Genomic DNA, 25127 nt, shown 5'->3' with positions numbered 1-25127 from the left:
CTTTCTTTCTTCCCTTTTCAATGATGGTGCAAACATTACATATACATGTATATGCATTGTACTACAATGTTGCACACAAAAATGGTTACTATGTAATGTTCATTTGAAATAATGTTTGTAATACAGTAGTCTCTTCACAAACTTTCCATTAAAAGATTGATGTGAACGATCATTCCCTAGGGATGTGTCTGTGGTAGAGTACAATGTAGTCTCTTCACCAAGGGAGTTCAAATTCATAGGGGCACTCCTGTCAACATAGCAGGACTTATAAACACTTCTAATGAATGTAACAAATGTTGACACCTCTTATTTACTTGGGTACTGTGTGGATGATGGTAGTAAAACAATGTAAATTAAAGTGTGTTCTTATGAGCTAAAATGGAAATTGCATCACTATATTATGTTGCTTTGAAGACAGATACAGCTGTAAAACTGAGAAAGAAATAAGTGAAAATTTTGAAGAAAAAAATCAGACATATAAAAAGGTTAAGGATCATACGAAAAAAAAAAAAAAAAAAATTGGAGAATACGACAAAGGGACAACTCCGTGATCTAGGTGTAAAGCAGCTCTCCATTTGATTTGTACCAAAAAAAAAATTCACTTCCAGTACATAATATTTTCACTTTACTCAATTTGGGCACAGACAGAACTTATCTGCTGACAAGGATATGCAAACTTGTATTACTCTTATCATAGGCCTATACCAAGACCAGGTCTGAATATTTGTTTTTCTTAGGAGAAAATTTAATAATTGGTTAACTTTTGTGCATACACAAACCGAATGGAGAGCTGATCAACACCCCTAATTACACAATAACACGTCTGCTCCTGCAACAGTTGCTCCTGTCTTACTTTTTCCAAGGACTTTAGGTTAGGGTAGGGGTTGTGATAAGGTTTTAGGTTTAGGTGGATGTGAGGATTAGGAAAAGGGGTAGTAGGGTTATGTTTGTGGGTAAAGTTCATGCAGATACAGGTGTATTCCATGGGAGCAATTGTGTGCAGGAGCAAAAATGTCACGGAACCAGATCACACAGAGTAGCCAATTTGTCTTTCGAGGTACTTATCTAAAATGTTACGGTTCACACCTTCTTCTTTTTTTTTTTTCATGGGTCTGAATTTTTCTCAAAATTTTACTGATTACCTCTGACATTTCTTTGTCTTGCATACAAAGAGATATAATATCAAGATTGAAAAAAAAAGGGGCAACCAAACTTTTTTGCAATAATTTTTTTTTTTTCTAATGGAGAGATCTCAAGCTGAGATGTTACGTTTCATATCTTGTGCACCTGCGAAAATTGGGGGTACATGTACGCAGCATATACGTGTGCAAAGATAGCACATACTTGTGACCAATGTTACAAAATAAGTTGGTTTCCCTTTTTTGGTACATACTACAATCTTTGGGTTTCATAAGTGTTGACAGAATAATTTTTTCTGCTTTTCCTCAGAAGACATCCCTTTTCGATATCATAAACTATTCTAGATAATGAAATACTGAAAAACATAAGATTTAAAAACAAAGGGTTACACAAGAATTGGAAAACAAAGAAACAATAGACATTCAACTTTCTTATCGCTAAATTCCTTTGTCTCTTGTAAACGTTATAATTTCCCACTTCAATTTACAACCATGTATATTTTGTCAAAACATACAATGAGCATCACTTTTCTTTAAAACTTATGAGTAGCAGAGAACGTTCTGCCCTGATGTTGGTAGGAAGAATATGAAAAATTCAGAATTCAGGAAAAACTAGAAATGTCGCTATGGCGACCGGTATGCCTCCGCCATAATGCATGATTCTCCTAATAGGTCTAGATAGTTCATGTGGACAATGTGTCATTACATTTTCACAAAACTGGCAAAATATTGAAATGACAAGTTTGTCAGAAATGTGTTGAATGTTCACCTTCCTTGAACTTGGTTTAATTGGATGAATAGGAGAGCATGTATTTGGGGATTTAAGGACTTTAACTTGACTTTGACCCATTCATACATTTATGCATTGAGTAATTTTCATGGTACCGGTATGGAGAAAAAGTGCAATTTCTGTACTGAATAGTAAATTGTTAGCATGTTCATCTGGCCTTAGACCCTAAAATTCATAAGATAATCACTTTCAGGTAGAACATGCATAGATATGCAGTAAGTTTCATGATAAATTGAGCCACTTCCGAGATATGGAGGAAAAAGTTAGTTCAGCACTTTCACTTGATCTTTGACCTTTTGACCTTTGAGGCAATAAAGAAAGAAAAAGAAAAAAAACTCTCCAGAGAATTTCTATTAGGTTACACATGCATACACCAAGTGTAAAAAAAAAATACTAATCCTGCTGGCATTGCATGAACATGAGGGAAATAGTAAAATTTTGAAGTGTTGCACTTGACCTTTGACCCCTGACCTTTGACCCCATGAACCCTACATTCTCTAGATAATCACTGCCAGTCAGTACATGTATATGTTCCATGAAGATACCTTGAACAATTTTCCAATTTACAGAGAAAAAAAGAAGTTTTAATACTTTTACTTGACCTTTTGACCTTTGACCTCATGACCCAAACTTTCACCAGAGAATTTAAATTGGGTAATACATGTATACACTAAGTTTCAAGAAAATATCTTCAGGCATTGCATAGATATGGTGGAAATAGTGAAATTTTATGTATTTGACCTTGACCTTTTGACCTTTGACCTTGAGCACGTGCACCCAAAAGTTGATAGGCACAACTTCACCCCCTAATACACATACATGCCAAGTTTCATTAGGATACCTCAACAGCTTTTGATAGTTACCTTGTCCACAAAATTCATTACGGACGGACGGAAAGACGGACGGACAGACGGACGGACGGACGGAAGGACGGACGGACAACCCGAAAACATAATGCCTCCGGCACCACTTCGTGGCGGAGGCATAAAAATAGAATACAGTTATTTACATAATTGATCAGATTACAAATAAGAATAGATTGAAACAAAACTGGCTTTTTATTCTTGTAAAATTGAGAGGACACACGCACAGCAAGCTATATAATATTAACTGGACTACAACAAATTACATGTATAACATATGGTTACAGGGATGGTATAGTTTAGGTTGTGATGGGGATTCACATTTTAACTTTTTGAGAGATAACTGGAAACCTCATATGAAATATGAAACACCATTCAATTCTTCGAGGAATAAAAAATCTGTTTGATGAAAATTAGTTTTGAAATGGTGGATATCCAAAAAAAAAGTAAAACAAAGTTATTCTCATAAAAGAAGGATGCACCTTTCATTAGGACTGCTTTATTTTTGGATATACACCGTATCTAAGCCATTTCAAAACCCCACAGCGATTTTGTATTGTCTATCATATTTCATATAAGTGATATCTAATCATCTAAAAATCAAAACAAAAATAGAATCTGAACCAAAACTATACCAGCACCAAATCTTTCAAAACCAATACCTAGGTACATACACACGACTACACACTGAAAATTGTACATTGAACATGTGCATAGGAAAAACAAAAACAAAAAACAAAAACCCAGAAGACCAGGGCCCTGTTCTATGGAGAGTTAAAATTGACTATAAAGTTGATTTCTTTAAGTCTATGACAGCATGTGTGGTAAGGAAATTTAAGATCGATTGTATCTTTTGATAAAACGGGGCACAGGGCCCTCTTTTATGAAGAGTTATAATTGATTACATGTATATACTTGTAGCTGATTTCTATGATAAGTCTACGGCAGCCTTTGTAGTAAGGAAATATAATAATCAATTTATTCTTTTGATAAAACGGGGCCAAGAGCCTTGATGCACACATTTAAATTGCCCTGAGCAATATTCTGGATTCTTCAACTGATTTGGACATATAAAAAATAACACACATTCACACTTACACACACACACACATACACACACACACACACAAATGCTCTTTCCCTTTTTTGTTCTCTTTCTCTTTCAGAAGTGCCTCAACAAAATAATCATTAAACTGCCTGCTCCTTCCAGAATTGTCAATATGACAGGTGTGAAACAGGTTCAAGGTGTTCCACATAAAAGTATTCTTGGATAGCAACTGCACAAACAAACGGTTATGAGTATTTGCCCAATTTCATGGCAAGTACCTGTTGTGGAAGGCACAATGCAATTCAGGTCTCACAGAAGAGATCTTCAACACACCGTGTGATTTTTGGACAGAGTACTGAATCGAACAGGACTGGTCAATCGAGGACGATGACCTCATCGTCTCCGTCGTCAGCGGTGGGCGTGGACTTCACACCATTTGTCTGTCTTCTAACAATCTGTGCTGGATGCAATGTCCCCCTTCCACGAATTGGTGTGCTTGTCATCAAGGGTACAGTGTTGATTCTTCGAGCTGGCTTGACTCCAGGGGCATGCGCCCTTCCCTGAGGAGCCTGATGGCTGGCACCGGCTTGAGTTGATCCACATTCCTTTGACTTGCTGGTAGCACTGCCTGCTTTACCCGATGCAGGAGCTAATTTCTTGACATATTGTTGGGGCACTGGTTTGCTGTTTCCACCTGGCTTTGTACCAGACATGAATCCATTCGTGTGCCCAGCAGGGGGTCTGGTACTGTCCCGTGCACAAGTGTCTGCAGATTGTGTTTTGGTGATGCTTTCTCTCTCTTTAAGCAGTGCAGATGGCAAGAGAGGCACCCTCGTTTGATTATCATTTCCACACACGCTGCTCCCTTTTGAGTCGCTGCTCCCTTTTGAGTTGCTGCCCACTTTTGAGTCGCTGCCCACAGTGCTTCCATGGGAAACTGAAGCTCCTTCTTCTTGTGTGTCCCTAGTCCTTGATGAAAAACCCACAGGTGGTTCACACACACTAGCTTTTGTCTTGCCAGCAGAACATGGTTGCCCGTTTGACAAAGTTGTTTCTGCTATACTATGGGCATGTTTGTGATTCGCCACTCCATCATGATCCAGTTTGATTTCCTTGGTAGAGCTACTACTTGCAGCAGCAAGGTCGTCGTGTTTACGCTTTTTCTGAGCATCGTCAACTTTTGCAGCTGTCTCTTCTCGGGAGGTAACTTCAGAAACATCTTTGCATCTATCACTTTCATTGACTGTTGTGTCTTCATCAACTTTATCTCCCTCTTTTGCTTCCAGCACATCATCATCATCATCATCGCTACTTGAGTCCTGGTTCTCATCTGCACCCAACTCTTCATTGGAAGCCCCATCACTATCCACTTCCATATCCACACCCAGTGCCATATTAGAATTCTGCACCATAGTATATGTCTCCAACACAGCATCCATCCTTTTCTTGCCAACTGTGGCATTATCTTCCAGCTGCCTCTTCAATTCGGGACTTGCCTCTGCTGGATCTTCTGGAATGCCTGCCCAAGGGCCGTATCCGGGGTTGGACATGAATTCATCACATCGGCGTCTGCGGAACAGCTGGCCTATGTCCTCGAAAATTTCTTGTGACAGACGGTGGATATCTACAATTCCAAGACCATTCTTCGAGTCCACTTTCTTGACGAGACGGTGAACATCATGAAAATCTGGAAAGCCATTTTCTCTGATCAAACGTTGCACTTTGCTGTTGATCTCAGGGTAGCGTGTTCCTTGAAATTTCAGCTTCCTTTCCATTGGACGGCCTGTTCTGGCTTTGTAACCTTTCATCTTGCACCATTTCTGCCAGGCCTCCACAAATCTCTTCCGCAACTTGTGCTCAGTTATGTGAGATGACTGCTTTTCCAGCATATCATCCAAACTCAGTTCTTTCTCACTGTACCTACGAATCTCTTTATCCAGCCTCCCCATCAGCTTTTCAAGGCGTCTGATTTTACAATATTTCTCTTTCACCGATGAAGATTCTCCTCCTCCAGCACCACTGCCATGAGGTTCTCGACTTTCATGTTCACTTGGGTATGAAGTACTGGCAGCTTTTGCATCATTCTCATGACCACTGTCATTGACAGGATTCACAGCTGAAATGGGTTCTCCACTGTCCGTAGACTTCTTTGTTTTCTCCAGTTCACTGGTATTACCTTCAACCTTGCCATTGCTGCTTCCCCTGCCCGGTGAGGCTGCTGCCCCTTTCAGGTGAATGATGACGGCGTGGATGCAAGCAAAGACCTTTGTGTCCTTCGCACCGGGCTGCCTAAGCTCCACAAGTTGTTGCCTCAGGGTGTTACGGAACTCTTCCGAAGATGCATAATCCGGCCGGGCAGCCTTGTAAACCTTGAGGAGATGCTTCTCAATCTTGTGGACCTTCTGTTCATCTCTGATCCTACTCATCAGCTCATGGCAACAGACCACATACTGTAGACAGCATAAATGAGCATAAGAAAGAGAAAAATGTCATTCATCGTTAAAAGATACCAAGAATTCAAACAAGTTTGTCAACCATAGTTGCATAAATAGAATGGCAAAGCAATTCTTAGATACCACATGCAACTTGGCTTTAAAGGGTAACATATTCCCATGCAGATAAAGATGTACATGTATGTTTACATGGACTCAGCGGATGCAGTAATATTAGTAGAATACATGATCATCTATGAAGTTTATCTTAGAAGTTATGCATTGATAAACTTTTGGTTAAATCTATGTGCCACCATCATTGGATGAAAAAGCTATTATACATAATATATTTCATGATGTCATGGTAGACAAATGATATACAAAATGCACAATGTGTGATGATTGTACGGTACACTGTGATAGTTTGTATACTGTGATACACTGACTGATAATTTGTATCGTTATTTGATACGATGAATATCAATCTCAAAAGGAAATGCAATTACAAGTTGTATACAATTGTAAATGAAATACTGTATGTTCACAGGACACTTGTCTTTGCATCCTGTGTGCAGTGGGGAGAAATGTGACCCGTTACAATAAAAGGATGTCAAGGGAGGTAGATTTTCTGAAAATGACACGACATTTAACCCTAAAAAGGCCGGGGGGGGGGGGGGGGGTTGAATCAACCCCCCCTCGACGTTTTTAGCGACTACTCCGCCGCACGAAATTTTTTGACCGCGCCGTTCGCTGACTTTTTACTTTCAAGTCTCGCGCATCTTTTGACACCATTTTTGCGAAAATTGTGCATACCGTTACGACGCTGCATAACGTTTTCTACATGCCAGTCAAACCGAAAATGGCTCAAAAACGTGATTTTGTGTATAAAGTCTATGCAAATGGAGTTTTCTCTTCTTATTCATAAAGATATGATTATTTTCACTTTTATAGGCTGAAACTAATTAATTTTAGCATGATTATGCTTGATATAGGTTCTGTCATAAATTTTGCGAAAAAAAATGTTAAACAAAAGGTCTAAAAAACAAGGAAATACATAAGAAATTCATAAAACAATAGAATACATAGGAAATTGATTTTGATACCAAATTTTTTTTTCAAGTACATTGTTAGGAATGCTACACAGAATGTTTTCAGCAAAAATTAGGATTCTAGGAGCTTTAATTTCTGATTTAGAGCAAAATGTATGATTTCATGCATATATTAGCTTAATTAATTATCATGACGAAAATTTCCATTTCTTTTTGTATAGCTTGGTAGATTACGCCGCAGGTAATGCACGTGCCAAATTTCACGGCGATTGCGCAATCAACGGCGAGATCTCGGGGGGGGGGGGGGGGGGGGGGGTTGAATCAACCCCTCCCCGGCCACAGAACACCCAAAAAAGCCCGGCCTGGTTAGGGTTAATATTCCCTTACTCTACCACTTTAATTTCATATATTGAACATGACCCATAAAAGTACTCGGTTGCAGATATATTGATGATTTTATGAGACCATGACACAGAGGGAAATCTGGCCTACAGTTTGTACAAAACAGAACAGGAGAAGTTCAAGCAATACAGATTTTCTATGTGCATGATGAGTGGTCTAGGAAATCACTGTTTCGAGAGAACCGCCTTCAAAGTTTTCTTTCTGATGTAAGAGGTAAAAACTGCAGTGTAACTGGAATACCTCGGTTCCCCTTGATCACGATTGCGTCAGAAAGAAAACGTTGTCTTTGAAGGCAGTTTTCTTGAAACACTGATTTCCTAACATAAAAACAATGATTGTGTTTTTGACGTGTATAGATAGTGTTGCTTTCACCGACTTCTAACTGTAACACGTAAAATTTACACAGATTGTAGCCCGACGGACCAGACGCCATGCTGTGTATCTATAATTACACAGATGGATGGCTGCATTGTTTTTTTGCAGTTGATCACCGAGTGTCATCAGCATACTGCAGCTGAGAGTGAAGAAGCGCAGCGCAGTGCTTGTGTCAGTGAAATCAAATTGAACACGGTGTAAAATCACACGTAAAAAAACGAAACAAAACAGAGAAAATCTACACAGCTGTCTCCGAATGCCGGCTTGTAACTTCAGAATATTACACGTTTGTACAGACCGCTTTAATTGCAGAGGACCAAGGCAAGGAAGTAAAGTTTACGCTGAGCTAGCGAGTTGTGATATGTACGGTAGTTGATTCTTCATTCATGCATCATGCTTCAGTCCTATCTACCTAATTCTGTGTTATCTTGCAATCATGTTCCACTAGCTTGTGGTACAAGGAAAACTACCCTACTACTTACGCGTAAAAGTGATACTGGAAGAAATATGGCATTACTTAGTCATTCTTACCTCGTTAAACAAGGCTTTATCCGGCCTTTCCCTAACATTGGGTTTGTCAGATTCTTCTTCACTCTCATCGCTTATCACAATTACGTCTCCCTGACCATCGGCCATTGTCTCCGTATTTCGAATGTAATGATGCAGTTTTTCCGCGGGATCCGGATTACAGTACACATTACAGTACGTCTAGTAGTACACACAGTACAGTCACGTCAGTAGCGTGCGTACGACATACGCGCGCTACACTATGATTGGCCATCGACGCCATTGGGCCACATTATCCACTCACTGGCAGGTGGGCCTATAGGGCCCGCCAGAGAAGGGACATGTGAAAAATTTATTGTCATATCATTCAAACAAGATAATAATTATCTCGTTAAAACGAGATATAAATTTCATTTCATTAAAATGACATAATTTTTCATTTAAACAAGATAATCATCTGATTAAAATCACATAATAATTAATATATCATTAAAACAAGGTAATATTTCAATAAGATAGCATAATCTCATTCAAATGATATATTAATTCTCATGAAACAATATTGTCTCATTAAAATGATATATCTAATTTTCATAGGATATATCTTTAAGCCCTCTTCCGAGATTTGATTTCCAATGTATAATATTTATCTCATTAACATGAGATAATACATGTCATTAAAATGAGAAAACATCTAACTCCTACATAACTACAGTGAAGCTTCATAAAGAGCGCCGGGGAAAGGGGTGCATTCCATCTGTATCCTCCACCCCGTCTCCCCCCCCCCCCCCCCCCCCCCCCCCCCCAAAAAAAAAAAAAAAATGGAAAAAAAATGGGAGAAGAAGAAATGTGATGGTATTAATTTCAGCATACTGCATGACGTTCGACTGTACTCCCGCTTATAGAGCTAAAGAGAGCTTTACAGTTTTCCAACTTGTAACAGAATGTCCAGGGATCGAGTATCCACTATTCTTGGCCTATAAATACATAATTTTTATGTACAAAACAGAGTAATAAAACTTGACAACCATTTCCCAAGACGCTGTACTCTACGTGGAGGAAACGTATTGGAACGCATGTCTGTGCACCAAAAGTTACAATGGTTGTTCTCGTGATTACCCCATTTCCCCCAGACATATATTATCATATATTATGCTTTAAAATAATGCTATGAGGTTTTTCGAAAATTATTGCAGTGTGGTAACAGTCATAATTAAGACGTTTCATATGACTTTACCTCTCCAGTGACTGGATTTGGTCCTGTCTAAGAGAAATTGGGAGCGAAACCAGCAAACTTTGAAGTCCTGTTCTGTCTTGTATTATACGGCTAAATTCTATGCACATTCTGAGGCATTTTGAGGATAGCCTAAAGGTCTCTTTAAATTTTGCAAAGAGTGGTGCAATACCTCAAATCGCATTTTTATTATGCTTCAAGAATTTAGAGTATTTTCTCCACAAAAGAGTAAAATTTTCGGAAAATGTAAGATATTTTAGATTTTAATATTAATAGATCGAGAAAAGTGTAAACATCCATGATCTACCTTAAGATTACATAAATAATTTTAGTTCTCGTAATTTATACTGCCAAATATACAAATAGAGTGCAAATCTTATCTGGGCAAGGAAATTGTATTCCCTTTTGTATTTTAGCAGCCAAAATGCTGCCCATTTTCTAGGCATTTTGGGTTTTTGAACTCCAGAGCAGGTATACAGTATAGATACATGTGGTCAAGTTTCACTCCAACAAAATTATATATATATTTCTCGCTCCATTCTTCAATTCTCAAAATCGCATTGTTTCAGAGCCCTGAGACATGCCTGAGATAATTAGCGTGCATTGAATTTTGCTTTGTTCAGTTCTGATGGGTCGTCAGATATGCTTTAGGAATACGGACATAGTTATTTCTACCTTCAAAGATTTTGAGATGTTTGAAAAAAAAATCAAATACTTCTGTAATATAATACTTTCTCTCAGTGTAACAGGAATACCTCGAATATACAGTGTACAGTGTAGGAGTAAAAAACAATTCTCATTTCTTGAATGTTTTGATCATTTTGAACACACAAACTTCATGTACCCGAGGGTTAATCCAAAAAGGAAATGGGGCCAAATTATCCGAACATTTTGTTGCATTCATCCGAAGTTTGTGAAATACGAAGGTTCACAATTTAGTTGGTTCCGTTATTCGTTCAAAAAAAAAAATCAAATATGATTCGTTATTCCGATAGTAAATCAGGTCCGTTAAACAAAAAATAGTCAGGGTCCGTTGATCCAATGATATTAGTAATCTGATAATAACTTGATAATGTTTGTTATTCCACAAATGCAATAAGTTTCTTCGATCTGAAAATGAAATCAAGTTCACTAATCTGAAAGCTAAAAAGGTCGGTTATTCTGAAAATGAAATAAGTGTCGTCAGTGGTGGTTAATCCAAAAATAATGTGTGTGCTCTAGGAGGAGGGAGCAGCATTGCCCTTAATATTTTGGGAAAGGGGCCAATGTTTCATGTCACTAATCCTAAGCAAAGGGAGGGCCACAGAGAGGGTGGGGTTTGGGACCGATTTTTTTAACTATAATTTTATAGAGTTAACAGGAATTTTGAAAATGATACATTATTAACGTTGATTGATTTTGTTTTCATAATGATGTTGCATTGTTGGCGAATTATAATCAAAAGGACGTAGTTGAGATCTGCTGTTCAGTGCTCTTTGATATCAATGTGTTTCTTTTGTTTGTTTTGTTTGTTTGTTTGTTTGTTTTTTTGGTTGGAACACGCGCACGTTAGCATTCTTAGTGGCCATTGAGTGGCCTTCATACATTGTCATAGGCCAGGCATTTATGGTCCTTCCCGACTATATATGGAGGAGGGGAGACGCGCATACAATATAATATACATGCACACACACACACACGTATGTGTTTTATATACATATATATATGTATATGTATATATATATATATATATATATATATATATATATATATATATATATATAACACAGGATACGAGTGATACAGGTGGAAGAGGAAGAAGAAGAAATAAAGCAGGGGTGGTGTTCTGTTGCCAAAGGATCAAATATAGTCGTACACTGACCAATATCCGTCTATCTGTTTGCACTTCGGGCAAACGTTGAGTTTGTCCCCAAGGTTCTCGATCACTGTTTAAAGGGTGTGTACAGTTCTGGTCGAGGTGAGGATTTAGCTTTTAACATTTTGCGAGATATTCAGGAACCACTCTATGAGATGTCAAAGAGACTGCGATTCTCAGGGGTATCAAAAGTTTATTTTGATGAAAATCGGTTTTGAAATGGTTGAGATATCCAAAAACAAGGTGAAACAAAGAGATCCTAATAAAGTTGTGGCCTGTAGTCTTTTATTATTATCACTTTTTTTTGGATATCTCAGCCATTTGAAAACCCATCAAAACTGTAACGTTGAATCCTTCTTAAAATTACATGCTCTTTCATATTTCGTAAGAGGTTTCTCAGTATCTCACTTAGAAATGTTCAAAACATGAATGCCCACCTAAACCAGTACTGTACAGTCCCTTTAAGGAGAATTTACCTCAAATAGCCATGTTGATTCAGTGAAGGCAGTTATATTCTAGCACAATGTAAAGTACACGTACACTGTCATATTATGACATATTTTGTATTTGTCACGTAATAATTTGTCTCATGTTATTAATGTTTATCAGCTCATGTAAGAAATTAATGTTATCGCAATGGTTACAAAAGAAGTGCAACTTTAAAGACAAAAGCGTGCATAGAATGACCACATAAGGAGATTTTGCGATGCACAGGGAAAGTAAAAGACAGTGTTTTGGAATTAAATGTTTTTTAGGATGAGTAGACCCTGGATGTCAAGATACGAGGAAAGGTTATCCCCGATAGTATGCCTCATACTATCTGGAATGTGGACGTCATTCACGACGTCAAACACAAGTTTCTAGCTGGATCAAAACAGGACCATTTCAAAGAAATCCTGGTTTCCGTGGACAGGTAGTGATGACGTCAAGCGGAGGCTTGACCAATGCAAAATGAGATACTCAGGAAAGTTTTGACAGGCAGAAACTCCAGCCAATAAGAAAAGGGGGGCAGGACTTCTGTAAAAACTTTCCAGGAAGTCACTTCATTTAACTTATTTTACATGGAGACCTATGGTCCAACAAATGTTTAAATACATGTATGCAATGTTTAGGCGCAAAATTCAGATGCCATATCATTTGCGGAACACTCAGGACCAGGCTACGTTACTGCGAGATTGCGAAGTTAGAGAGTAGCAGAGTGTTAATTGGAATCAGTGTGATTCAGGGATTGGTGCATTTCGGCTCGAACAGCCTGACCGTCCAGAAGAGAATTTAGGAGGATTCGAGTTTAAACACCAACAACTGTTGTACATACATGACCATTTAATTGAAAGTCGTTTGTACCTTGTGAGTTTCTATGTAATTCCCGATATGGCATTGTATGTGTGAAGTTTGTATGTCAAACCGAATTTTAATTGCATTATGGAAGAAATAAATACCCAGAACAACGCTTAGATTTTAATGGGCTGATTAATCATCTCTTAGTCAACGTTGAAAGATAATGATACATTGTGAAACATTATTATGGAAATTATTTGTGATTAATGAGATGGAATTATAAATGTGTTTTGTTAAAGCCTTATGACTAGAATCGAGAATAACAAAGGGCCACAAATTATAGGGAGTATGATGTTATTAAATTAACAGGGTGTTTGGGGTTCCAGAGAGGACCACAGTTTGGGGTTCCGACAAGGACCGAAGTTGGGAAGCCAACCACCAGAAAGGGGAGACGACCCGCTACTTCAGGCAGGGCATCGTCGACAGCCTAGAGCAACCAAGCACGGGAGCTTCCAGAATTAACAAGCTCAAGATCAAGTCATATTGGAAATCTGTACTCAAGTTTGTTCTATGTTATTATTGTCAACCATCACAACTTTGAAACCAGCATAATGAATATCATTGATTGTTATATTGTAAGGGAAACTCGGTATAACGAACACTGCTATAACGAGATATCGGTTATTACGAGGAAATTTTCCCGGTCCCAAATTTCCTTCCACACATGTCTATGTAAAATGCTATTCTTATAGCGAGATCGGCTATAACGAAATAACTGCTATAACGAGATAAATTTTGTGATTTCCAAACAAAGAAAAATATAGCCAATCAAACCTGTTAAGCGAGGTAAAGTAAAATGTCTTCGGGTAAAACTTTGCATTGCCTGTGCTATCATGTTCCAAGATTGTAAAGCTCGATGCCCCAAAAACTGTCTTGTACACACATAATATTTTCTTCAGTGCACTACAGCTACGTGTAGCACCGCATGTTGTAAGTGTATGTGTGTGTGTGTGTGTGTGTGTGTGTGTGTGTGTGTGTGCATGCGCGCACTGATACATGCAGAAAATGTGGTGGGACGGCCGTATGTATACATGACATCATCATGACGTTTAGCAGGTGTGAGGCAATCTGATGCTGTGGTTGGCTTTCTACGTAGGGAATTCCCCATCTTCACACACACGCAGTCATAATGTACATACAGAATGTGTCACATACACACACAGCATTGTGCAGACCATATTCAAGCTTTCCACACACAACACACACCCATATAACCACATACCAATCCACACAGACGATCTTGACACAATCGCAAGCTATATAGATTTACAAATTCAAACATCTACAATTAATAAGAAACACATTCTTGATATTGGATTTCATTGGCGAAAAACATCTTCTTACCCATAAAGGTGAGCAATTCCCTCACACACATTACCAAGTAATCAGTATTGATTGAAAGATGATGGGTAGTCCCACATGTGCAAATTAATGTCTTTATGTTATGCTTTCTTTTATGCCTACTGATATAACGAGATATCTGCTATAACGAGGAAAACGACTCGGTCCCGACCATCTCGTTATATCGAGTTTCCCTGTACTGTGTGATTGTTACTTATTTCGAGGCACATTATAAAGTTGCGCAAGTCGAAAGAGTTGATTGAATGAATGGTCTGCTAACAATCTGCTGCATTTTGAGGAAGTCAACCTTTGACTATATAGAAAAGATCCCAGTCGGAGGGAGGACTTTCGTTCCCCACATTCAGAGGAAAGTCCCCTGTGACATACACGTTAGTGAAATTTACGGAAAATCAAACAATCCTTTCACAAGTTGTGAAATTTTAATATAATGGTTAAATCCATGTGTTGTCGTTGCTGGATAAGAAGCCTGTGTTTTCATTACAGTATACACAAGGCAACGACAGAATTTCATTTTTATTAAAATACACATTCCTTTGACTTATTATTGACATAATCAGGTTAAGGGTGTAATTTCCCCCACCTTCTCAAAGACACTGAGGTAAGTCAACTGTTTCGTCAATGTGCTATAAAATGAAAATATGTATGTTGAATTCTCTTAATATTTTGTTTTTATCGTCACCATTGGCAGGCTTTTACAGCTATCGTGGATCCCTCAAATTAAAGGACAAGTTCACCTTCATTAACATAAGGATTGAGAGAATGCAGCAATATTAGTACAACACATCAGTGAAAGTTTGAGGAAAATTGGACAATCGATGCAAAAGTTATGAATTTTTAAAACTTTTGTGTTGGAACCGCTGGATGAGGAGACTACTAAGGCTCGTGATGTCATGTGAGTACAACAGTATACAGAAAATATAAAGAAAATTCAACATATTTTCACTTTTTTCGCATAATAAAATAGCACTTGACTTGCCTCTTTCTAAAGGCAATGGGAATAATATTACCCATAACATATGTCAGTAACGAGTCAAGGGAATGTGTACTTTTTTCAAAAGATAAAATTTTGTGAAATTCTCTTTATATTTTCCTTATATTGCTGTACGCATGTGACATCATACACTGCAGTAGTCTTCTCATCCAGCGGTGACTGCACAAAAACTTCAAAAAATCATAACTTTTGAACGGATTGTCCGATTTTCCTCAAACTTTCAATGATGTGTTCTACTAATATTGCTACATTCTCTCAATTCTTATGTTAATGAAGGTGAACTTGTCCTTTAAGATACCGGAGAAGGTCGGTGATCACATTAAACGCCTGTTAGGATTCTCCCCCCCCCCATCTCTCTCTCTCTCTCTCTCTATCTTAATCATCACCCCGTCCCGACCTCTTTGCACCGCCTCCCCTCTCTCTTTCACTCTGCCACTATGAGCGTGTTTATACAGAGAAGCAAAATACGCGCTCATGCCGGCTCATGCCGGCTCATGCGAGAGGACCTCTCGAATTTTGCTCTGTATAAACACGGCGTATGCCGGCATACGCCGCCAAATGCAGGCTCATGCGAGAGGTTCCGTCCGCCACCTTTTGAGGTGGCCGATGCGAGAGGAGCCTCGCGTATTTTGCTGTGTGTTTATACAGACGACCGAAATTCGAGAGGTAACCGGAAAGCGTGTATTTTAATATCTGTCATGATCGAACCACGTCTTCTCCTTCTTACTGAAAAACTGGATTTCAATTGATCATTTGGCCGGGTGGTTGTCAAGAGGAACGTTACAAGAATGACCTTCAAGCTTGGTGGTCCTGATGACTGTGCCGGTGCCATCTTGATTTTTTTCTTCATTTTTTCCCATCATGCAATAAACTGCACTGCGAACGTGACCTATGCTTGACCCCAAATTCGAGAGGTCTGGTTCAGCTGAGGTCCTCTCGCATCGGCTCGCATCGGCTCGCATGAGCCGGTATTTTGACTTCTGTATAAACACGAGGAATAAGCGCTCATGCGGGAGGTAAAATACCGGCTCATGCGTGCCGATGCGAGAGGCTCCTGTATAAACACGCACATTGTCTTTCGAGAAGCTCACTGTACTGTCATATTATTTTGAATACGGAGTCGACAATAACATTTTACCAGGCTGTCTTTAATCATTCAGCTGCCAAACCATATCAACAACTGGAAATTGGGGCACAAAGTCATCAATGGCGTCTGGACGAGCAGTCCTAAAGTCTAGCAAATCCTCTATGCACTGCAGAACGACGGGATCGAAGGAATAGTAAAACTTGTTGGCAAAGAGGTGCGGCACTTTTGACATGTAACTGAGGTAGCCCACACCAAAGACGCAGAGGGCGCGCACGTACTTTCCTTGACAAGGGGGATGTCGCTTGATGTCGCCCCACTTCATGAAACGAACGTTCGAATCCCACGTAGGGTGGGCGTAACCACCGGGTACCCCAGGCGCCCGGTTCAGGGTCCCCCAGTAATGTTCGTCGGGGCTGAAGGTATCAGTGGACCATTCTAACAGATCGATGGCGACTGCGTTATTGATCACGTAGTCGACGAAGGGGCGAGCGGCAGCGTAGTACGCGTTTCCAAAGTGGATAGTGAGATTGTACGGAGGGGGCGATTTACGAATGCGAGTGGCTGTCACCTTGCCGTTGATAATCTTATGGTGTGCCCGCGTCCGGCCTTTGATGTAAGGCGGAGGGATAACGCCTGAGATGTCATTTTTCCCCGAGTAAACCTCGAGCTGGCGCACGATTTCGAGGTTTGTCTTCAGCGGGAAGTCCTGGCCGCACAGGTTTAAAACGTAACGCCACTGCACGGGATGGCGCAAGAGATCTGCCATGCAGTTGATGTCGGCTTGGAGACGCGTGAATCCCGCGTACTGGACGTCCTCGACCTGCGACGCGATGAACACGTTTTCGAAGCACGACGCAATACCGTCTATGGCGGAGCGGAATGTCGCTGAGGACTTCACATCTGGATGAATACAGTACACATTTTGGGGTTGATAGATGGCACGAAGCAGACGTTCCACCTGTGCGCTGTCTTTATGCGTCACAATAATGTAAGCCACCGGATATTCCTCCTCTAACATTGATTGTGGCTGATTGGGATACCGCCTTTCACGGCGAAAGATCCCGCAGTCTTTGGTCCAATTTCTTACGGCATCATCGGGCGGGACGGGTAAATCTCCCGCCGATTTTTTCATCAGACGATTGGCAGCCTCGACGGCACGGCGATCTCCATGTACGATTGCAGAGCAATTAACGTCGTAATGTTTGTGATATTTTGGAGAAACAAAGGAGGAGTTCCATGTTCCGTCAAATCGAAACGTCTCCGTCATTGTTGCTCGCCGGGCCTCGTACGACACGGAATTGTAACTCTCAGAAAGAGCAGCTTTTACTTCGCGACTACTAAGCGCGACCTCACTGTCCCTTGACTTCAGAGTTGAGTTGCCATAGAGATTTGGGATGCGGTTCCTTTCAGCTAATTGCAGCGAGGGCTCCCCCAGTTGGGACTTCTCTAATTGGTCCCTTTCCTGTGTGGATGATCCGACGGATGTGTACTTCCGCGAGTCCGAGTGCGACCTCTGCATTTGCTTATCCGCTCGGCGAGACTCCCAGACATTCCCCATCTTCGGTCTGGTCCCATACAAGAGTATTAAGAGTTGCCCGACTCCGAAGAAGACGCACACTGTAAGGATTTTCCGCATGAAAGAAGATTGTGCCATTCTTGAATAGTTGTTGTACCAATTTAAGTATGTTACTGCATGTGTGCAAATTCTGCGTGAGAATCTTTAAAACACCCTACGACTGGCATCAACTATGAGATCCGTCTTTACTCGACGAGGCAGGCAAATGGAAGCGATTACGATGGAATCTAAATCCACGCTTATCAACGAGGCTCATCGACGAAAACATGACACGAGTGCTTTCTCTCCACATCATCATATTATAGCAATTCTAAATGAAATTCTGTATGTGTTTTGTCTAAAGCCATTGAGCGAGATACAAGTTGCAGATATTTTCAGCCGGGGCGGTCGATGAATATCTATCCCTCAGGAAGCTGCAATGTAACTTGTTCTCAACCGGAATCTGAAATCTTCATGGATGTTAAGCATGATAGAGAACAGTCCCGAAGGCGATTATAATAAGCGACAGTAAAGCTGCGAAGCATTAAAATCCCAGCCTTCTCACATACTCGACAACGCTGTCATCCAGATGTGTGTGTATGCGGGTGTGTTTGGCTTGTGTAGGAATGACCTTTCAATGATGCTTTGACATGAGTGCTTGGGAGTCATACCACTGTCCCGCCATCTTGAGTACCCGGTGATACCTGTTGGAATAACAATAATGAAGGATATGAAGTTTTAATGTTCATCACAAGACTATTTCACACACGAAAATACAAATGTTTCATCGATTCAAGGTTATATCAGCGAACTTGTATGGTTATCGGCAGATTTTGATTGATCACGTTTTGAAAGCTGATAACGTTTAACACAAGCACACACACACACGCACACTTCTTTGTTTTATGATACAGACACACGCGCACACACACACACTTTTATATTTATTAACATAACTCAGATTTTATCAGAGGTAACTGCAGAAGGCCCAGATCTAATCAAAGTGTTTTATTCGTATAAGGGTTAGAATTCCTCAGGTATGTTCCATAGTTTATAAATGCAATAAGAGAGGGAGGGTGTGCCTCTTTAACTCCAAAATGAACACATTTCTTTTGCAGATATCAAAGCGAAAATTATTTTCCCTCTCATTTGCATAAAGGGTATAATTACCCTCGGTTGTATAAGTGGGTATGTGTGGATATATTACATACACTTGTGCATAATTTCTTTCATGTCACATGATTATGATCATATCAATATGGATTCAGTGAATGCGATTCAGTGAATGCAGAGACAATAGGAAACGCCAAAGAAGTTTGAGGAAACTATAACCATTCACGAGATATGAATGTTTGAAAGTATTACTGGTTCAATACAATGCATGCTGTATAATCAATGGACACGAAGGCTGCAACAGCTCGTGATATCACAGTAGAACGAGTTTCGAGAAAAACAAAATCTCAGAAAGTATAAACGACATCACATGACTTCAGTATGTCCTAGAATATCGACTGCACTACGAACAGACACAATGCATGGGGTGACTCTATTTAGTTATACGCAGTACACCATTAATGCTACTTGGTATCGTCCCAACCTTGCTGATCTTTATTCTATACTCATTTATTACTAAGTGCAATGAATGCTGATTGCCATGCGTATTTAAAAGGTAGAACGTGAATGCGCGGAATAATTTTGATTGGGCCAAAATTGAGCAAAATGTCGGGGTTTTACAAATGACTGCATTTGATTTACATAAGCTTTCGCTCTTTTACAGATCAATCCAATATGTTTATGAAAGAAAAGAGAAACGGTGCAGTGTTTGCATTTTGTAGCAATAGCAAACAAAAACACATATTCATAGTGTGACATTGGTCAGATGTATATGATACATTATAATTACCAACATCCCCCAAAGGAATCATCCATTGCGATATTGGCATGGTACAACATAACACTAGTATTGCTTGAATTATTGCGTGGATATTATAAAAGACAAGTCTAATTAAACAACTTAATTAATGCTGTCATTCCATGCTGCTTTGGGTGCTACTACATAGGCAAAGTTAGCGTACATGAACAGTGGAATAAGATTTTGTGAGTAGATATTATATATGAATATTTACATGATAATTTGTATATTATACTTGTAGCGCTAAAATGGTGTATGGGGATATACCCGGTACCTCTATGAAATGTGGTCAGGTGACGGTTCCTTTGTGTCTTACACTTCTTTACACAAAAATATTTTAAAAAATTAATGTTTTTTCTCGAATCTGCTTCATGGCGTGGATATGAGTTCGTCGTATACCGGCTGATGTGCATGTGAGAGAAAATCATCATGATGTTATATTTACTAATTTTTAGCTTTTGTATTATCTTGAGGTGACGATAGGTGTTTACTTTTAGTTAAAGCAGTTGCTCTCGAATTGCCCCCACGTGACGTTTCAATTATGTTTATAATTACAGGGAAAGATAAAGTGATAATTTACATCTGACATAAAACAGTGAATATAATAATGATATATGAAACAGTGCATATATAATAATATATAACGCAGTATAAAGTATATACTATATTCTATTTTCCTTATATAGTTGTACATGACTTAGCAAACTTTGTAGTGAACACAAGTTGGGTATAGACATTATACCTTTTGCATGTATCTCAAATGCCATGAGTTTGTGGATTTTACATTGTTCTTGGTCATAGGCCTACTTGTCTCTGACCAGGAAAACATGTGACGCATTAACTCTCGTGTACTGTTATAGATGATTGACAGTGTGTGTGTGTGTGTGTGTGTCTCTGTGTTTGTGTGTGTGTCTCTCTCTCTCTGTGTGTGAGTGTGTGTGTGTTTGTGACTGTGGTGGGTGATTGTATATCAAACATACACACAACTGCGGAGATCGACTACTCTATCATCATGATGATTGCTTTAATATGACTATGACTGTGCGTCATCGTGGAGCTGGGGCGACAGTCTCACTCGAAGTCGTTCAGAATTATACGAATTTGGTCGGCTACAGCTAAAAGGAGTATACCATGCCAGATAAATAGTTTTCTTAACTTTTGAAATAACTCTTCTAGACGTTTGGAAGGACATAATACAGTGCCTTAAACGCCAAAAACATTGCCGTAGATAGAGGCCGTGCGTACAGACCTATTATTGGTATACACACATCGGGTTACAGCTAGGGTGCATTCTTTGCATATCTGTACAATATGATTATAATATCAAAATTACATATGATTGGATCAGATTGCATGGTGAGAAAAAGGGGATCGAGAATAACAGGGTATACTAGTATGCAGACAGTGTATTTCAGGTAAATATACCCCGAACACTCACAATAAAAGTCTTACACGAATTATAAGGTGGTCCATTCGTTTAATGATTATTGTCTACTAACTTACTTACCTCAATATTCAGCCGAGTGTACAAGATGAATCAGTTTATGTCGTGCATCCTAACAGGCTCATTAACGGGTGCATTACTTTGGTTAACTTGCGATATTGTGAGCGTACGTTGTCTTCAGTACACAGTCGACAAACGTGCCTTCCCCTTCTCCCTCAGTCAAATTTCGTTTACTCTTTTGTCTTCGTGTCAATGCAAATCACGAAGTGCTAGCGAGTGCCTCACAGGAAATTGATGAGTTCCACGCCACCTCGGACTATGTATGCTCGTTATACACGTTGGGTACTTGCAGAACATTTTCCTGTTTGTCGGACGACAGCAACATTCTGCGCTCGTGCGCCTAACTTCCCTTTCAAATCCGTGCTACGGTGTTTGACGTGCTCTCGAATGGTTGAAGGAGAGCTGGGAGAGACACTTCTTTACGTAAGAAACACTTCTTCGAGCCTCTATTGTCATGCTGATAAGCTTTGTTGATCGTCTTCGGGTGTGTCAATAAAACCTTATGACACCGTATTCACATCGCTAATGCGAGGCCGCTGAGAAGCCGTTCTCGGATCTGCATTGGTCAAACATTCGTCGCCACTCAGTGTAGGAGCACAAATCGGATTGGATCATTCATATTGAAGCCAACATACATGTATACTGCGCCCAGAAGCGCAAGTCCATTACATTGGGTGAAAGTTTGTCAACTCTCCGATGCTAATGAATTCCCGCACCGGATAGGGTGCAGCGGTGGTAATGACTTTAATGAGGACAAAACAAGGACATTTTCGTAGTCTATTCAAATTAATGGATACTTGCATCGATTTTTTTTTCATTGCAAATGATTGACAAGTTAGCCTTCGTCGACTTTAAACAAACAAAAAAAAAAAAGCACCGCTTAGAACGACGTTGTCCTCTCTTAATGCCGACATATTTTTCTCTCCATACGTGCCCTATAATACTATAGTAGTAGCACTTCCCTCTACAGAGACCATGGACCACGATAAGTTTGTAACTGCATGATGACTTGTCTTTTATCTGTACAGATAAGCACCGATCATTAGAGCTTTATAGCAGCCTGAGCCATTTTATATGAAATATATTTCATATAAAAAAACCCCAACAATCAAGACAATTGTGAGTATAGAACGTGCTCACGGGTTGGATTCAAACCAACGATCTCAGTCCTATAATCGTAGTGATTTATAACGAACAGGCGTCGTGGCGTATCCACTAAACTATACCGTTGGTTCAAATCCAACCAGATATCATGATTCTTTTCATGGGCATAATATTCGGGTTGGATTCGAACCAACGGTAGTTTAGAGGATACGACGCCTATTCGATGTTCAGTTTCAATCCAACCTGAATGCGTATACTATGCTTGAATGTTGTTGATTTTTAATCATGTCGAAAATCGATGACTATTTTGCGGATATGAAAGACAATAGTGTGATCTCGAACTCCGAAGGCAAATATTGTGGATAGAACAATATTACATAGCGCCTATACAGCTGGCAATTTATTGTTGGGGTTACTAGTGAAGACAACAACTGTAACATCCTCATCTTTTTTATCGTAACTATATTCTTCTTGAAAAGTGTTATTGCGAAGTGGGCTAAGCGTCATTTTTAAACATTTCACAGAAAGTTCATCATCAGATAGAGCAAAAGTAAAACTTCCCAGTTATACTTCACTCGTAACATAGCAAGGAATATTTTAGAAATTGTGATTAAACATATCTTGTATTTTCTTATCATTTTCTGCTTTATTTCAGCGGTTGTAATCACATAATAATATCTTAACTTAACAAGAATGGATTTAGCTCGTTTTGAGATAAAACTCATAAAACTCTTTAGATGTAAATTCAATTTCCCTTAATCTTCTTATTGTAGCAAGTGTGTCCTCGAAAGAAGACTATGCAGCGTTATCGCTGGTACTGTAATAGAAAATTGCGCATTTTTCCGAATCTCCGTAGAAACGAATGATTTTACTCCCTCAAACTGTAACTTGAAGAAAGCATGATTTCTCCATGGGCCAGTCTCATGAAGACTTGGATATTCTGTAGACATGGTAGAGGGATTCCTTAAAATATGTTACAGCTTATTAGCTCTTACGAGTGGTGATTAGTCTTTTCTTTTTATGCCTCCTCTTTCGTTTTTATGCCCCCTGTGGGGGCGCTGTGGCATAGTGGATAAGACTCTCGACTCCCAATTGGAGGACCCGAGTTCGAACCCCGCCCACTGCTTACCTTGGACAAGCTGTTTTTGCCCACCATATCCCTCTCTACCAAGGTGTATAAATGGATACCTGGCAATGCATGCAGGGTATAATGGCAGGGCCCTCTGTTAGAGCAGTGGCAACACTGAAGAGGCTACCCTGTAACTCCCGGACCTTGAGTAAGACGTTACTATTACTATTACTATTTCTATTACTATTACTATTACTATTACTATTACTATTACTATTACTATTACTATTACTATTACTATTACTATTACTATTACTATTACTATTACTATTACTATTACTATTACTATTACTATTACTATTACTATTACTATTACTACGTGTATTACTACGGAAATATCGCCGGAGGCATACAAAAGAAAAGACTTAATAATCACCATTTGTATAGGTTTATGGGAGTGGGGGAGAAAAGAAGGTCTAAAGGTCGCATACAGCTTAGCGATCGAACTACAATTTAGACTTTGACGTTTGTTTTTGTATTATTAATTAAAAACAACAACAACAAAAGAATGAAGTCTGATCGAGTTTACTTCTCATTACCAATCTAAACGTTTTGTACAGGCATATTCGTTACCTTACTGTCTTGGAAAGTATACTGGCAACTGAAAACCAACATCCAGGGGCGTATCCAGGGAGGACCGCAACCGGCGCACGCCCCCCCCCCCCTTTATTTTTTGTTGAAACAAAAGAAATAAAAAGAAAAAAATGGGGGGAGGGGTGCGTGCGCCCCCCTTTAATTTTGTAAACGCGCCCCCTCTTTACGGAATTCCTGGATCCGCCCCTGACATCCATACTGACCCTCAAAGCCTGATAAATGTGGATCAAAACCAGTGAAAGCAGCAATTTATAAAACACCGTCAGGAGCAGTTTTAGGAAAATCGGACAAACACTTTTAATAGTAATCACATGAATTTTATGTCACTGTGGTAACAGTTATGTAACTGTCATGTCACTGTGGTAAATGCATAAACAATATTGCTCCATTTCCAGCAATATTGTTTATGCATTTACTACAGTGACATAACAGCTATTTTTTGTATCTCTGTTGATAATTTACCTGTATCTTTTTTACAATGTTATTTCTGTTCATCGCATTGTGGTACTGATTTTCTGACATCTGTGTATACGAATGTTTCATTGTACTTCCAATTATTTTGTTTGTTGAAAATGAAATAAATCAACTTGAACTTGAATTTTTAAAGTTTCGATGCCATCATCGATGAATAAAGATACCATTGCACTCATGTCATAATACTTTATAGTAATTATTTTTCAAAAAGAATTCTGTAGTCCTTTTTGTACTTCAAAAGAGAATTTTCTCACTGTAGGGAGACTACCGGTATACACTCACGAAAATCTCTTCGTGCAGTGTCGTCACAAGGTTCTGTGCGTGTCGTACGTGTACATTATTGTACACAATACATCATACTTCGTCCCAAAGTGTATGGCACT

The 25127-nt window shown here is 39.3% G+C and overlaps 2 protein-coding genes across 2 annotated transcripts; both read right to left on the bottom strand.

Moving 5' to 3' along the window:
• Nucleotides 1-4214: 4214 nt before the first annotated feature.
• On the bottom strand, nucleotides 4215-8763 carry LOC139744513 (uncharacterized). The gene is made up of 2 exons (XM_071654950.1): nucleotides 8630-8763; nucleotides 4215-6290 (listed from the first exon to the last, which is right to left on the bottom strand). The coding sequence occupies exons 1-2, from the start codon at nucleotides 8732-8734 to the stop codon at nucleotides 4215-4217; spliced, it is 2181 nt and encodes a 726-aa protein (XP_071511051.1). The 5' UTR covers nucleotides 8735-8763.
• Nucleotides 8764-16533: 7770 nt separating this feature from the next.
• On the bottom strand, nucleotides 16534-18195 carry LOC139744503 (N-acetyllactosaminide beta-1,6-N-acetylglucosaminyl-transferase-like). The gene has a single exon (XM_071654940.1). The coding sequence runs from the start codon at nucleotides 18124-18126 to the stop codon at nucleotides 16534-16536; it is 1593 nt and encodes a 530-aa protein (XP_071511041.1). The 5' UTR covers nucleotides 18127-18195.
• Nucleotides 18196-25127: the final 6932 nt, after the last annotated feature.

This window comes from Diadema antillarum, unplaced genomic scaffold, assembly GCF_040938485.1.
Source record: "Diadema antillarum isolate AM-2024a unplaced genomic scaffold, OU_Dant_1.0 scf00000035, whole genome shotgun sequence".
Classification (NCBI taxonomy): domain Eukaryota; kingdom Metazoa; phylum Echinodermata; class Echinoidea; order Diadematoida; family Diadematidae; genus Diadema; species Diadema antillarum.
This window is presented reverse-complemented; position numbering and strand designations above follow the sequence as displayed.